This window comes from Pistacia vera, unplaced genomic scaffold, assembly GCF_008641045.1.
Source record: "Pistacia vera cultivar Batoury unplaced genomic scaffold, PisVer_v2 Contig307, whole genome shotgun sequence".
Lineage (NCBI taxonomy): Eukaryota > Viridiplantae > Streptophyta > Magnoliopsida > Sapindales > Anacardiaceae > Pistacia > Pistacia vera.
The window spans coordinates 37479-53911 of record NW_022196121.1 but is presented as its reverse complement, the minus strand read 5'-3'; the positions used below and the strand labels follow the sequence as shown (position 1 = coordinate 53911).

The following is a 16433-nucleotide window of genomic DNA, read 5'->3' as shown; positions in this document are numbered from 1 at the left end:
TAAAAAAAAATAAAATAAAATAAGATTGTTGTTTGATGTTTTGCTATGACTGATTGGGATTTTTTCTAAAGTTGTTGTAATAGTTGCTGCTAGTTGATTTTTTTGGTGTGGGTTTGAGTTTGATTTGCTGTAACAGATTGATTGTGTGAGTTTGCTTGGTGATGGTGAAGTTGTTTGGGCAGATTGGTGCTATGGCTATTGTTTGGGTTGATGGCATTTTGTTGGGTTGGTTGAAGATGGCTGGAGTTGATCGTGGATTAGTGTTCCTGATTGGGATTTTTTCCTGGGTATTTTGTTGTTTGCAACGGCCAGGATTAGTGGTTGGGCTTGTTTGGATTTTTCTGGATATTCTGTTGTTTGCAGTGGCCAAGATTGGTGGTTAGTTTTGATTGAGTTTAGTGTTTGGGTGGGTTGCGGTCGTGTTCTCGTTCTCAGATTGACGGTAAATTTTCCAACGGTTGCTCTGTGATGAGCAATTATTTATATCAGAGTGAGCAATTATTTATATTAAGGAACTTGATACATGGTTGTTTGAAGAATTTTATTTTTATTTCATTGATTTTCACTGTTGAGTTACATGCGCGATATATGCGTTATATAGGAGAATACAATTTAGAAAATATCTTAGGGTGCGTTTGGTTCATTATTTTGGATAGGATTTGGGGAATAATTTTGGGTAGTTGGATACGGGACTATTATGAGATAAAATTTAAAAATTTATAAAAAAACCCCAAGGTTTACTAATTTAATTAAACACCCTAATATGCAAAATAACAAAAATACCCCCACCACCGGCAGTGCCAGATTCTGGCCACCACCATCGGAATCTGGCCGAAAATTTTTGTTACGCCATAGACTGGTTGGATCTATGTCGTAACACATCGCTATAGCCTTTTCCGACCAGATCCACCACGGATCTGGCCGGAAAAGGCCAGATCTATGCCCAAATGTTTCTGTCGATGGTTGTAAACCAAAGATATGGCCGTCGTTTTCGGTCAACGATGGCCAAGTTTTGGCCGTCGTTTTCTGTCACTGATGGCCAAGTTTTGGCTGTCGTTGACCATCAACGACGACCATTTCTTTAGCCGTTAGCATTGTGGATTTGGTCAGAAAAGGCCAGATCGGTGAGTAACCGATCAGTTCCGGACTTGGTTTAAGCTGTTGTGATAGATTGGGGGTATTTTTGCTAATTTTTAAACTTTTTTTTAGGGTATTTAGTGAAATTAATAAACTTAAGAGGTTTAAAAGTAATTAAAAAAATTCACTAATATTTTTGGAATAATGTGTCAAACAATATTTGGGGAATAAGATTGGGAATATGGATAGAAATACTAAATCAAACGCATCCTTAAATATGTCAATTACAATATACAGACATAATTAGGAGATTAGAAGATATCCAAAGCATTATAAATATCTTAAAACTGATAAAATAAGAAGATTATAAAATATTTAAGAAATTTCAACAACTTTTAAGTGAATAGCAACTTAATATCAGAGTTTACAGGTTTAAAATCCAAATGTTATATTCAATTGAATAAAAGAAAAACGACAAAGAATCCAAATTTCATACGAAGAGAGCCTATTGGACTAATATTATGTTGAACCCTCACCTTCAAAAAGTAAACCTTGGACATAACTTTATTAATGTTGAACCCTTGCCTTTAAAAAACAAACCTTGGACACGGATTTGTATGATTAAAGATGATTTCAACCTTGGACATGGCTTTGTTAAGAAAAACATGGAATTTTATTTTACTTCGACTTAGACTTAATTTTTACTTGAATTTTTTTTTTTTTTTTTTTTTTTTTTTTTTTTTTTTTTTTAAAGTTGAACTTAAAGGCGAAGGGGAGAAAGGAAAATCAAACTCACAAACTCCGGGGTAGTTTATTAAAACTACCTCTCAAGTTTGAATTTAATAAAGGCTATCAAGTTTTAAAGTTTTAATTAAATAGTCATATTATTGATCAAGGGTAATTAAACGTTATGTGCTTAATTATGATTAAAGAAGTATTATGTAATCTTTAAAAATTATACTATATTCCCAAAAACCTGAATTTCTTGCAAACAAACCCAAACACCTTCTTCTTCCTCTTGCCATTAACGCATCTCCACCTTGATTGCTTTTTCTCTTAGCTTCTTCTGCATCTTCTCTTCGTCTACTCTTCTTCTCTTCCTCTAATCTTCTTCTTCCTCATTCCTCTATATCTTCTTGTTCCTCCGGCATTAACACTTTGTTTTCCTCCACCATACATCTTCTTCGCCAAAGATCCCCTCCTCCTCCCCTGAAATTCATCTAAGTATTGTGTACTCCCTCTTATATTTTATATTACATTTACAAAGATTTATAATGGATGGGTGTGGTTAGGATTTTGATTTAGTTGTTTAGGTTTTTTGGTTTTGGTTGATGTAATGTAAGTTGAAAGGAGTCAAAATTTTGGAATATTTTCTTGCTTGTGAGTAGCTAGGGGTGATAGCACCGATTGTAGGTGGATGGCTGAAAATGTGTTTTGGATCTGATGGATCGTAGCGTTTGTATATAACAGAAGATCGCTTAAGCGATCTGGTATAAGTCTGGTATTGGTACAAATCACTTAAGCGATCTGGTATATGACAGAAGATCGCTTAAGCGATTTGGTATAAGTCTAGTATATGGCAGCAGATCGCTTAAGCAATCAGATATATGGCAGTAGATCGCTTAAGCATCAGGCTTGTTTGTACTAGATCTCTAAGCGATATACTGGATCCTTAAGATGCAGCAAGCTATATACTTTGGTAAGAAATTATATTCCATATGTTTATTAATATTTAGGCCTTTTTTATTAATTATTAATTATTTTTTCATTTCAATAGAATATGAAGAACACTTCGGTCTTTGTCAATCAGCACCGTACATAAAACTGAAAAATCTATTGTTTCTATTTTTTTTGTTAGTTCTTGGCAAGAAAGTAATATAAAAAATATAATATTGACATAAATTGAACTCTGCAACCATCTACTCGGCACTCTGTAGACACAGGCTAAATAGACGATCGCTTAAGCGATTAAGGGTAATTTACTTCAATATTTTTTTCAATGTTTATGGATAGTTTAATAGAGATGAAAAGAACTAATTTATTAAAAATAATAATGGTCATAGTCCACTAAATGAATCGACACCTGATATGTTTAATATGGACATAAACATTCTACACCATTATGTTTAATATAGCCGTAAAAGAACTAATTTAATTAAAATATTAACGTCAGGCTACTGAACGAATCGTACACCTGATATGTTAAATAAAACGTAAACATTCTACACCATATGTTTTAATATAGCCATAAAAGACTAATTTAATTAAAATATAATAATGGCATGGTCTATTGACAAATCGTACACCTGATATGTTTAATAATATAGTAACATTCTACACCTATATGTTTAATATAGCCGTAAAAAACTAATTTAATTAAAATATAATATCGATCATGGTCCACTAAATGAATCTTACACCTGATATATTTATAAGATATAAACATTCTACACCATATATTTTAATATATCCGTAAATGAACTAATTTAATTAAAATATAATATCGGTCATGATCCATGAATGAATCATACACTGATATGTTATATAGATGTAAACATTACACCTATAGTTTATATACCATAAAGAACTAATTTAATTAAATATAATAATGGTCATGATCCACTGAACGAATCGACACTCTTGATATGTTTAATATAGACGTAAATATCACACCATATATGTTTAATATAGCCTTAAAAGAACTAATTATTAAAATACAATAACGTCATGGTCCACTGAATGAATCGTACACCTGATATGTTTTATAGACTAACATTCTACACCATATGTGTTTAATATAGCCGTAAAAGAACTAATTTAATTAAAAATAATACGGCGATGGTCTATTGAATAAATCGTACACCTATAGTTTTATAGATGTAATATTCTAACCATATATGTTTTAATACAGCCGTAAAAGAATTAATTTAATTAAATATAATAACGGTCATGTCCACTGAACAAATCGTACCACTGATATGTTTAATATAGACGTAAACATTCTACACCATTATGTTTAATATAGCTATAAAAGAATTAATTTAATTAAAATATAATCAACTCATGGTCAACTGAACGACGACACCTGAATGTTTTAATATATACGTAAATATTCTACACCATATATGTTAAATAGCCATAAAGAACTAATTTAATTAATAAATAATGGTCATGGTCCACTGAATGAATCGTACATCTTATATGTCTAAGATAGCATTAATCGCTTAACCAATCTAGCGAATACAATAAAAATAATCCAAATACACGATCGCTTAAGAGATTTCATTTTTCGCTTAAGCGATCCTGGATTTAGACTTAGTCGCTTAAGAAATCTGGTTTATTTATGTTATCGTTTAACGATTCTATACTTTTACACTTGGTCGTAAGCGTCACAACAAGACAGAATCATAAGTGCCCAACAACACACATCGCTTAGCGATTATATCTATTGCTTAGCGATCATTTGTTTTAACCTTGGTCATTAAGCGATCATGTCCGAGGCAGAATAAACTTCTGCCTAGTGCACAATTGCTTAAGCGATTAAGTGTATCGCTTAAGCAATTCTTCGCTTTTAACAAGACAATAAATATACACAGACTGATCGCTTAAGTGATCCTTTGCTTTTAACGTTGGTTGCTTTAAGCGATTTATAATTGCTTAGCGATCATGGCCAAAGCAGAATTAACTTCTGCCCAAATGCACGATCGCTTAAGTGATCTAGAATCGCTTATACAGAGATCGCTTAAGCGATCTTCTTTCAATACCAGATCGCTTAAGCGATCCTTTGCTTTTACTCTTAGTCTTTAGCGATTTTAGATCGCTTAAGCGATCATGTCCGACGCTTGGAATTTGCGTCGGCATCCTCCTCTTTAGTTTCAATTTCAACTCTTGCCCTCCCTGTTTTGCCAATATATGTCTCCCGTCGACGCAGTCCCCTCCTGGTGGAGCAACTTCAGTCATTAAAAGTTACTCTACCACAACTTCTTCTTCTCCATTTTTGGTAGATCCAGTGGTGCCTACAATTTGGGAGTATAGATGTTTTTTTTTCTGTTTCTTTAAGGATCTCAGCCATTATACTAATTAGGAACGGGAAGGAATGCACAAAATCAAGAGCAAAGAAATTGAGAAATTACAGAAAATGGGAAGAAAAAACAAGAGAGAGAAGGTGTTTGAATCCTGTTTGGAGAAAGAGAACTGAGAGAAATGTTTTGCCTTTCAAATTTTAAATCTTCTCTTTATTATACTTTAACCTACAAATGTTAAATATTTTCACGTAATCCTTTTTACTGCTTTAATTATACTTAAGTGTGTTACGTCATATTTTTAACCTAAAAAAAATCAAAAGATTTTGATGAACTTTGTTAAATGGAAACTTCGGATGGCTGGAGTTCAATTTCCTCCACAAACTCCTCTCTGGACACTCGGTTTTTGATAACGAAAAAGGGTCGACGGGGTAGATTGATTATGGAACAATGAGAGACAGATCGAAGATGGCTACGAAAGACGGCGGCTTAGCTCGACAGTAGCAGATCGACAGCAGCAAATTACGCAGACGGCAACGACAGATGGGCAGCAAAGACGCCAACGGCAGATAGGCGGCGGATGCAGCGATCAATTTTCTTGGACTGTGGCGATGGTGCCGAGATCGACCGACGGAACAACGAGATTTACAATTACGGCATGGAGAGTGGCTGCATATCGGAGTCAGCTAGTGTTTTCGACGTGTGTCTGGCTTCTGGACTTCCGGCAGTCGGTTTCTGGGTTTTGGGTTTTCTAAAAAAAAATAAAATAAAATAAGATTGTTGTTTATGTTTTGCTAGAGGATTGGGATTTTTTCTAAAGTTGTTGTAAAGTTGCTGCTAGTTGATTTTTTGGTGTGGGTTTGAGTTTGATTTGCTTGTAACAGATTATTGTGTGATTGCTGGGTGATGTGAAGTTGTTTGGGCAGATTGGTGCTATGTATTGTTTGGGTTGATGGCAGTTGTTTGGTTGGTTGAAGATGGGGGGAGTGGATCGTTGGATTAGTTTCCGATTGGGATGATATAGCCTACTCGGTCAACAAGCTCAGCCAATTTCTCAAGGTCCCAACTCAGCTGCATTGGCAAGCTTGCAAGAGGCTACTTCAATACCTTAAAGGCACTACCAACTTTGGCATTCAGTTCAGCAAAATCTCCAAATTTCATTTAGAATGTTTCACTGATGCTGATTGGGTAGGTGACATTCAGGATCGCAGGTCCACAAGTGGGTGTTGTTTGTTCCTTGGCTCCAATTTGTTGCAATGGAGCTCACACAAACAAAAGGTTGTTTTACTGTCCTCTACCGAGGCAGAATACAGGGCACTTGCCCAAGGCGTAACTAAGCTAGCATGGTTTTGAAGTTTGTTCTCTGAGATGGGCATCACTCTTCTTGAAATTCTAGTAATTTGGTGTGATAATCAGATTGCAGGCTCTTTTGCATCAAACCCTATTTTCCATGTTAGAACTCAACACATTGAACTAGATGCACATTATATTAGAGAGCAAGTTGCTTCCAATTTTGTAAAAGTCCAATAAGTTCCCACTGAGCGTCAAACAACTGACATCTTCACCAAATCACTCTCTACTTCCAGATTTGAACTGCTCATAGATAAACTCAATGTTACTGCATCCATTGTTGTAATTGATTTTGCTTCCAGTTCTTCTAAGAATGCTACCTCTAGCCTAAAAAAGGAGAATACAGCCTAAGGAATATATTGTCTCTTTGTTACTCATATGAGTATTACTGCTTCAGCTTACTGACATTAATGTTGATAATTCACTAGTTTTTCTAGCGGCTCAGTTAACCTTTCTAAATTGCCTTCAATATGACAGTCAGATTTTCAAATGCTTCTTGGTTAAAGCAAGTTAATATTGTGATGTATTGCCACTAATGATTACTGCATTTGTTAATCAACAAAGTCTTCCAATAGCAAATTTGATACTGGGTTGATAAGTATGGTAATCTGCTATTGAGTGTCCTTCTCGTGTGTGTTGGCACTTGCATGTTGTATATGCTAGTAGCTGTTAAATTCAGAATCTTCATATTGGAAGAAGGTTAAAAAAAAAAAAAAAAAAGGCAAAATAAACTAGCAGTCCAATACAGTCCCATTTGAGGGAAGATGTTGGTAAAAGTCAAACTTCAGCAAGTAAGTGCAGTCCCATTTGAGGGAAGATGTTGGTAAAAGTCAAACTTCAGCAAGTAAGTGCAGTCCCATTTGAGGGAAGATCTTGGTAAAAGTTATAGTATCAATTTCAGCAACTGAGCAAGTTTCTCATTTGAGGGAAGATGTTGGTAAAACATAAAATACCAACTTCAACAAGCAGTGCAATCTCGTTTGATGGAAAGTGTTGAATAAAAGTTGTGCAACTAACTAAACTGTTAGTGCTTGAGTTAGTTTATTACTATAATTAAGGTTACTAGTTAGTTAGTTACAACTCTGGTTATTAGTTAGTTACAACTTTGATTATCAAAACACTATAAAAGTGTTTCCTCAGTGTACTTTTCTTTCTCAAGCAAAACAAGCTCAATAATAATAATTTCCATAATCATCATCTTCTTTCTTTTTCTTTGCTTCCTCTGTTTTTGCTCGAAACCTCACAATGATTCTTCCCTAATGACTCGAGTGGACTCACTATTGGCAATAGAAACAAATTTTTGTGAGGATGTTTTAAGGTTGAAAACATGCCTTGAATCAAATGTCATCTGATCGGTAGAACCAAAATCAATTATCCTTATGTTATTAGAAACAGATGTACACATATGTAAAAACTTACCATCGTTTCCAATAGTGGCTACAAATGATGAAGACTGTTTGACATCTTCTTCCTATTCTACAATAGCAACAATAGAACTTCTCTTTTTATTGTTGTTGGGCTTACGGGGTTTCACTAGTGCATGCCAACTCTCATTCTGAGCTACCATTGTTGAAGTTCCAACAAAATTTGGAACTTTCTCCACACACACACATATTTATTTTACTTTTTTAACCTTTTTTNATTTGTGCACTATTGAAAGCCAAAATCTCAGTAGCCACCAATCTCTAAGCTTCAATCGCATCAAAATTTGTGGATTTGTTCAATATAATAATTAATAACACAGGATCTTAGAAGTGGTGGGTCTTTTAGATAGTTATCCAATTGAAAACCCCCACGCTACTCTCTTTAATTATATGCTTTAACTTGTGGTGGAGAATATTTTGTTAATTACTTTTGTGATATGGATGAGAGATTAAGAAGATTCCAAATATTTGTGAAGGAGGAAAGTAAATCTTGACAAAGAGGAGACAATGAAGAAATTTTTGCTTAAGAAGAACGTTGAAGAAATTAATTTGTTTTTTTTTTAATAATATAAAAGAATGAAACCTACATGCCTCTAAAGTTTAATGATTACGCATTACGATTATCTATAATTAGATTGGCGTATTAAAATAATAATATTCTAACAGTAAAAATAATTGGAATTTTATTCTTTTATAGCAATGAGTGTGTAGTCCGATCCATCTCAATTATTCCTATCCCAAATCCAATCATTCATTTCTTGAAGTCAAGAAGTCGTCAAATCAAAATTATAATCAGTTTCACATTTTTACTGTTACAAACTCGTATTTGTCAAATTTATAAATCGCGTGTGTGCACATATGATCTGTTTGTATACTAACTGTTAGATTTGAGTCTTGGTTTGTTTCGTTTAGAATATGTGCACAACAGTTTGTGCTCTCACTCTTGATTCTGATATTTGCAACATAGCACGAGTTGCATGACTGAAAAAGTGAAAAATATATTGTTTATCTTTGTCTCTCACTTTTTAGGACCTTTTTACATATGTCATAACATCTTTAAGTGGTTCCAGGGAATAAAGTATTTTTCCCAATTTGCTTTGTGGTCCAAACCAAGAAGAAGAAAAACTTTCTTTATTTGGACAAACATGCATCAGTCCCTTGTTGGTTGGTTTGACACTATATTATTGAGTAAGAAATCCTTCATTATATAATTCTCCTTCTTGCATGTATGAATCTAACATTTTGACACTCTGTTTGGTTGCACTTTGATTCTCTAAGAGTATTTTTCTCTCTCAAGGTTTAAGGTTCATTTCCATATTTTGTGCCAAAACCTCACCATATCAAACACGTTATTGATGGCTTTTGGAACATGATTCCTTTGTTGATGCTGGTATGTGGCGTCAGTGGTTGAAACTTGGTGATTCACAAGCTGCTCACGGATGTGTTCCCGATGTAAAGAAGATCCGAAGAAGTTGCTACACATTAAGGATTAAGTGTTAAGTGTAAAGTTGAATAGGGAGTTCTTTTTACTGTAACTTAGATTAGCTTTGAACTATATCTTGCAATGTGTTTTTAACTTAGTGAATTGTTTCGATCTGAACAAGGTCCTATGGATGTAGGCTAAAAGTGGATTTAGCCAAATCATGTATATGACCATTTTCTTTATTTTCTACATTTGTGTTTGATATGTTCAAATTGGAAATGTTTAATTTAGTTAGTAAATATTTTACTGCACTTAAAATAGGTAACTACACTCTCTAAGTTAAATCTCCAACTCTCTCTCCCCAACATTTATATTATTATGAATATAGCTTAAACACCTTGCTTTGACTTGTACGGCGGAGCAAAGTCAATTAGACTGTTGTCGAATCACATTAAAGCCATTAATTCGTTCAATTTTAGTCGTAAGAATAATTTATTCATTTCATTTTCCCTGTATCATGATTTGTCAAGCATTTCGTATTAATATAATCAAATGAAATTTTAAATTTTTAAATAGACTACACTATCAAATTACCCGCACATTCTTATTCTTCAGTTGTGGTGTAATTGCAAACGACACTATCCACCAAGTACATTAACTAATAAATATTCAAAATTACACCTTTGCCCTACCCTACATGCATGCCTTTAAAAGCAACTTGATTTCCTAGCTTTTCCCATCATCGTCAACAAAATTTTCTCTTTGTAAAGATGAATAATAAGTATTCTTATTCGAGTTTAATTTGGTCATGCTTTCTTCGCTTGTTTTACAGAGTGAATTCTTTCTGGATTCATCTCTGTTACTTCGTATCTATCTCTTTTGCAGGATACTTAGTCTTGAGGTTCGCAAAGCCAAGAACTGCGCCCTCCTTTAGGCCTAAAAGCTTTGATTTATTCTTCACTTCTGTCTCTGCACTGACAAATTCTAGCATGTCTACCGTCGAAATGGAGGTTTTCTCTAACTTTCAACTCATTGTTATGATCATTTTGATGTCCATAGGTGGGGAAGTTTTCATGTCCTGGCTTGAACTTCATATAAAATCCAAATTTCCTAGAAAAAAATCCATTGAAAACAACGAAGTTGAACTTGGTTTGGCCTCTTTTTCATGTCCACAAAATGAGAATTCCAATTCCAATACTATTTCCTCAGAAAAAATTAGCAAGCCCCCCTCAATCGATAGTTCAATCAGGATTTTGTGTTCTGTCATATTAGGTTATCTTTTTGTCGTTCATGTAGGCGGAATCAGTATATTTTTATTGTACGTTAGCCTTGTTGGAAATGCAAAAGAAGTTCTAAAAACCAAAGGTCTTCAACCGCTAACATTTTCTGTTTTCACAATCGTTTCCACTTTCTCAAACTGTGGTTTCGTCCCACAAATGAAAACATGATCGTTTTTAAGAAAAATTCAGGTCTTCTTTGGATTCTAATTCCCCAAATTCTCCTTGGAAACACATTGTATCCATCTTGCCTGCGACTTGTCATCTGGGTTTTGAATAAAATCACAAGGCGAGAGGAGTTTGAGTACATGTTGAGGAATCAGAAAGAGATGGGCTACCCTCATTTGTTCTCTAGTGTTCGTTCTTATTTTCTCGGAGCTACTGTTTTTGGGTTCTTGTTTGTGCAGTTTGTCCTCTTTTGTTCCCTGGAATGGGATTCGGAAGCCATGGATGGTCTGAATTTCTACCAGAAAGTGGTTGGTTCATTATTTGAAGTGGTTAATTCGAGGTACACCGGCGAATCTGTGTTTGATCTGTCCATACTTTCTTCAGCAGTGCTGGTGCTCTTTGTTGTTATGATGTAAGTTCTTCACTCTCCCTTTATTCTCTCTGTATAATATTTTTATTTTCGAAATTTAATGATTGATATGTATATCATATATTTTCCGTATTTTTTTACCTTAAAATTATATAAAAGATTTATATAATTTGTCCATGAAAGATATTTTACTGATAATAAAGTAATTAATTTGTTTCTGAAAGGATGATCAATTTGTCAGTTTTGTATTCTCTCAAAAAGAGAAAAAAGAAAAAGAAAAACAAACCAAATTTTGTCTTCGAAAGTGTTTAAATACTTTCTGAAAAAAAGATATATTTATCAATTACTTTATGAACCTATAGTAATATAAAATAATAAAAATTCGATCGATTTTTCTAGTTACCTTTATAAACATTCGTATTGAAGCATTTATATATGGTCAGTGGTGAAGCAACTTTATAATTTGGATTCTATAGATCATTTTAGAACAAGTTGTGGGATAATTAGTGGCGCACCCAACGCCACTGCCTATATACTGGATTCTCGGTAACCATTTTAGAAGCTTTCTGGCAAAAGCTATGCAAGTGACTATTTGCCCATGGGGCATGAAGTCATGCCATAATAATCAGTGGAAAGTCACAGTATAACTGTTTTAATATTAAAAAAACTGTTTAAACTAGTAAATTAAGTGATGAAAATAGGGTTGAACATATAGTTTCTCTCTATACAAAAATTTTGTAGTTTTTCACTTGCGGATCGAAAGTCAACAACTAAACATTGACTTTACAAAACTGCAAAAGCAAAGACATCGATAGTCTAGAAAACCTTTATATCTGAGAATTTTTAGTTAAACATGCATACACTAAGAATTTTGAAAAATTACAAGTAAAAGCTTTTCAAGATAAGCTTATCACATGATATGCTTATGGTAAATATCATAATAAAAATATTAGTTCCATAATACCTTTATATTAAATGAAAAGGATCTTATTATTTAAATTTTTGACCCTTAATATGGGATGAGATCTTTGAATTAAATTTTTTACAACAATTCTCAAACCATACATGGGATGAGATCGTTAACTGTATGTAAAAGTAGATCTATTAAAAACATGTAAGTCTTACTTGTGTTTCTTTTTACAAGGAGAGATCTAACCATTCAATCTGTGTAGGTATCTCCCACCTTACACATCATTTTTACCAAGAAGATATCAAGAAAAGGATTCAGAAAATTGCAAACAAGAAAATGAAAAGAAGGGCTTTGTGGAGAGTCTGATATTGTCACAACTTTCCTATTTAGTCATGGGAATCATCATAATCTGCATCACTGAGAGAGACAAAATTAAGAACGACCCTCTCAACTTCAATGTGTTAAACATCACATTAGAAGTTATGAGGTGAGATTAATTATTAATTTCTCTTTATTGATTATCAATCTAGGCAAAAAATTCTAAAAGAAAATTATATGTTTATTGTGTAGTGCATATGGGAATGTTGGGCTCTCAACTGGGTACAGTTGTAAACGGCAACTGAAACCTGACAGCTCCTGCAAAGATACTTGGTATGGATTTGTTGGAAGATGGAGTACCGGAGGAAAATTAATGCTCATTATAATCATGTTCTTTGGAAGGGTAAAGAAATTCAACATGAAAGGTGGTAAATCCTGGAAGCTCTCCTAGCTAATAGCAAGTCTTTAATTCTCTGGTATACATGTAATTTGCAACCGGGGAGCAACGTAGCGTAACCTTAAGTTATTGACTTCTAGCGTTATTATAATACATGAAAAGTAGCTTTTCAGTACTCGGAGAAGAGATAATATAATGTAATTATTTAGCTTTTGGATAATGTAATGTAACTTATGGACTTCTGGTCTTATTTTATATAGTTTTTTTGAGTCATCACAATGCTCTTGTTATTGCTGATAAATTATCAGAACTGATTTCAGAAGACAAAAGTTGGTGCCGAATTAGATTGGTAAAATGGTTGCATATAACTAGGTAAAGCATCAGCGGGAGCATAAATTGTCCTTCGAAAAATAATTAGTGAGCACAAGCAAAAGCCAAAATCACAAAATAATTGAGTCACAAGGTGTTGACAGTGACAGAAGAAGATGTTCAAGCTTCAACTCAAGCAAAGTATGAGCTGCATGCAAAAACCTGCCGGGCCACCTGCAATCAGTTAAAGTTAAATAACAAATTGCATTCTGTTCATGCAAGTTGCTGAGCAACTTGCGTGCAGTTAATACAAGTTGATATGCATTCTGTTAATGCAAGTTGCTGGGCAACTTGCATGCAGTTAATACAGGCGGCAGAAGAAGTGTGATCGTCTGTTATGATTGAATGGTGTATGATGAACCTCCTGAGTTTTTTGATTAACGGTGTAGATTTAGTTTGACTGAAGTTTGTAATCTACCATCGGGTGTATATAAGATATGAGTGAGCTTTGGTTTGTGTACTGTAGAAAAAGATGGAATAAAAATAAAACACTTGATTCAAGAACTTTTTGTCTTTTTGCGCTGTTTTTTCTTCTTCGTTTTTCTTCTGCTCTGTTTTGCCTTCTTCATAAGGGTTTGATTACATATTTATGGAAAATTAGAAAATCAAGTGTGTGCAGAGCCCCCATGCACATGGCTTCTTCTCTCTCACGTGATTGATTATGAACATCTAGTTTCTAATTTAATCATTTCTTATAAAAATCTTATTGACCCAAAAATTATGGCTTTATTTTCGTAAATAATCATACATTATCCTCTAAAAATAAAATCCATTAATATGATAAATAAAGGGAAGGTTTAAGAGCACCACATTTTTTTTTTACATAAAATATAACACAATTTATTAGTTAATGAATGAAATCAGTTGGTAATCCATACAACTTACATATTTAATGCACTTTGGAAATAATAGAATTTGAGGTGAGTATGACTCCTCACCCAATACGGTCTTGTTGAATAGGAGGATTATCCTCTCGCTTGAGCGTGCCTAGCCAGTGTGGGACTCGAACACTTGATAGAATTTGAAGTGGGTCTGACTCCTCATCCAATAAGGCCTTGTTAAATGGGAGGATTACCCTCTCTTATAACCTAATAGGCTTGAGCGTGCTTAGTCGGTGTAAGACTCCAACACTCCCCCTCACGGTCAAGCTTATATATTGGGTCATGTCTATTGATGGAGGTAGTTGATGGCTCTAACTCCTCACCGGTGGTCAAACGCTCAACTCAACTGGACCTAGGCTCTGATACCAAGTGAAAACAGATAGAAAAGTTGAGAGAGTTTTGAAAATCTTGAACTCTTAATTTCTGATTTCTTAAGCCTATTAGGTTATAAGAGGGGATAATCCTCCCATTTAACAAAGCCTTATTGGATGAGAAGTCAGACCCACCTCAAATTCTATCATGGTATCAGAGCCCAGGTTCAGTTGACCTGAGCACTTGGCCAACGGGTGACGAGTTAGAGCTAACAACTACCTCTATTAATAGGCATGACTCAACATATGGCCTAATCGGTGTGGGACTCCAACACTCCTCCTCACGGTCAAGCTCATAGGAAATATCATATTTAAATGCAATTTCAACCATTCAAATGCATTAATTTAACAATTCAAACTTTATGTTAAAATTTGGATGAATAAATCCCCAATAATGATTCCTGATACGTGACCTATTGTTACTTAATTTATTGACTTCTAGTCTTATTATCTGTAGTTTTTTAGCTTTTGCTTGTGTTGTAGTACTCGGAGAAGAGATAATTATTAATGTAGTTCTTTAGTTTTTGGATCACAATAGTCTCACAATGCTCAACCATTGAAGTCTAAATTTAGAGAAAATTAATGAAACTGCTTCCACAAGTAATAGAAAATAGTTCTCGGCAGTTGTATATGATTTACTTGAAGTTGATACCATTTCTCACTACAACAAAAAGGGCTTTTAGCTACAATTTTGTTAGCGACAATTTCAAAATTCGTCGTCAAAGGTAACTATTAGCGACGAAATATGAAATTGGTTGCCAATAGTTTCGCGGAATTTCTAATCCTCTCACAAGATGGCGGGAAGCAAATTGGCAACGGACTTAGCAACGACATAATTCGTCATACAATGTTTTTGCCGACGAAAATAAAAAAAGCGACGCCCAAGTTTTTTCACGACGTAACTATATATCACCGTAGATGCTTTTAAGAGACGAAAATAATACAAAACATAGCCAAAAGTATTTAGCAACGCAAATGCATGGCGCCATAAAATGTTTTTGGCGACCAACATATATAAAGCGATACCAACGAAGTTTAGCTATGCAACAAAAGGCCCGTTGTAATACCTTTTCGGCGACAAAATATAAAAAACAAAGCAGAATCCATTTGGCTACGCAACAAATTGTGCATCGGGAAATGTTTTTGGCGACAAAAATATAAAAAATGACGCAAAATCCATCTGGCTACGCAACAAATTGTGTGTCGGGAAATGTGTTTGGCAACAAAAATATAAACAACGATGTAAAATCCATCTAGCTACGCAACAAATTGTGCGTCAGGAATGGTTTTTGGCGACAAAAATATAAAAATGACGCAAAATCCATTTGGCTACGCAACAAATTGTGCGTTGGGAAACATGTTTGGCGACGAAAATATAAACAACGATGTAAATATTTTTAACTTTTTCTTTAAAAACAAACATATATAGTTCTATAATATATTTGGTTCAATATATTTGTTTGATTTGAATTAATTACATTTACAAATTGATATTTACGTTTTAGAATTAAATTTTAAAATGTCTAAGATAAATTATATATATATATAAATGGGCAACCACAATTATATTTTGACGTTGTAGACTTTTAGCTATGAAATACATTCAAAGTTGAAAAGTTTTGTTGATGACTTTTATGTTTCATCGCTAATAGTTTCAAGTGACAAAATATAAAGTACCATCATGTTATACTTTAAACGACACATATAGAGATTATGACACTATTAACTTTAGGCGACAACAACTTATATTTTATTGCACAACATGTTAGGCGACAAAACGTCACATTTCGTCGCTGTATACTTTATGCAACAAAAATGCACATTTCATCGCGGTATATTGTAAGCGAGCAAAATTCACATTTCGTCGTGGTATACGTTAAGCGACAAAAACACACATCTCGTCGCGGTATAGAGTAGGCGACACAATAGAGAGTACGCCGCTATTAACTTTAGGCGACGACATTTAATATTTCACCGGTAATTAGATTTAGCGACGAAAATGGTATAGGCAACAATTTTTTCGTTTGTCGCCAGATTTAGCGACAAATTTTAATAAATTGTCACCTAAAATCAAGC

The 16433-nt window shown here is 34.0% G+C and overlaps 1 protein-coding gene across 1 annotated transcript; it reads left to right on the top strand.

Annotated features, from left to right (window-relative positions):
• Positions 1–10062: 10062 nt before the first annotated feature.
• On the top strand, positions 10063–12998 carry LOC116136040 (sodium transporter HKT1-like). Its single transcript, XM_031421764.1, is given in 4 exon segments — positions 10063–10721; positions 10724–11153; positions 12284–12508; positions 12592–12998. Coding segments are annotated over 4 exon segments (1509 nt in total). The 5' UTR covers positions 10063–10066; the 3' UTR covers positions 12791–12998.
• Positions 12999–16433: the final 3435 nt, after the last annotated feature.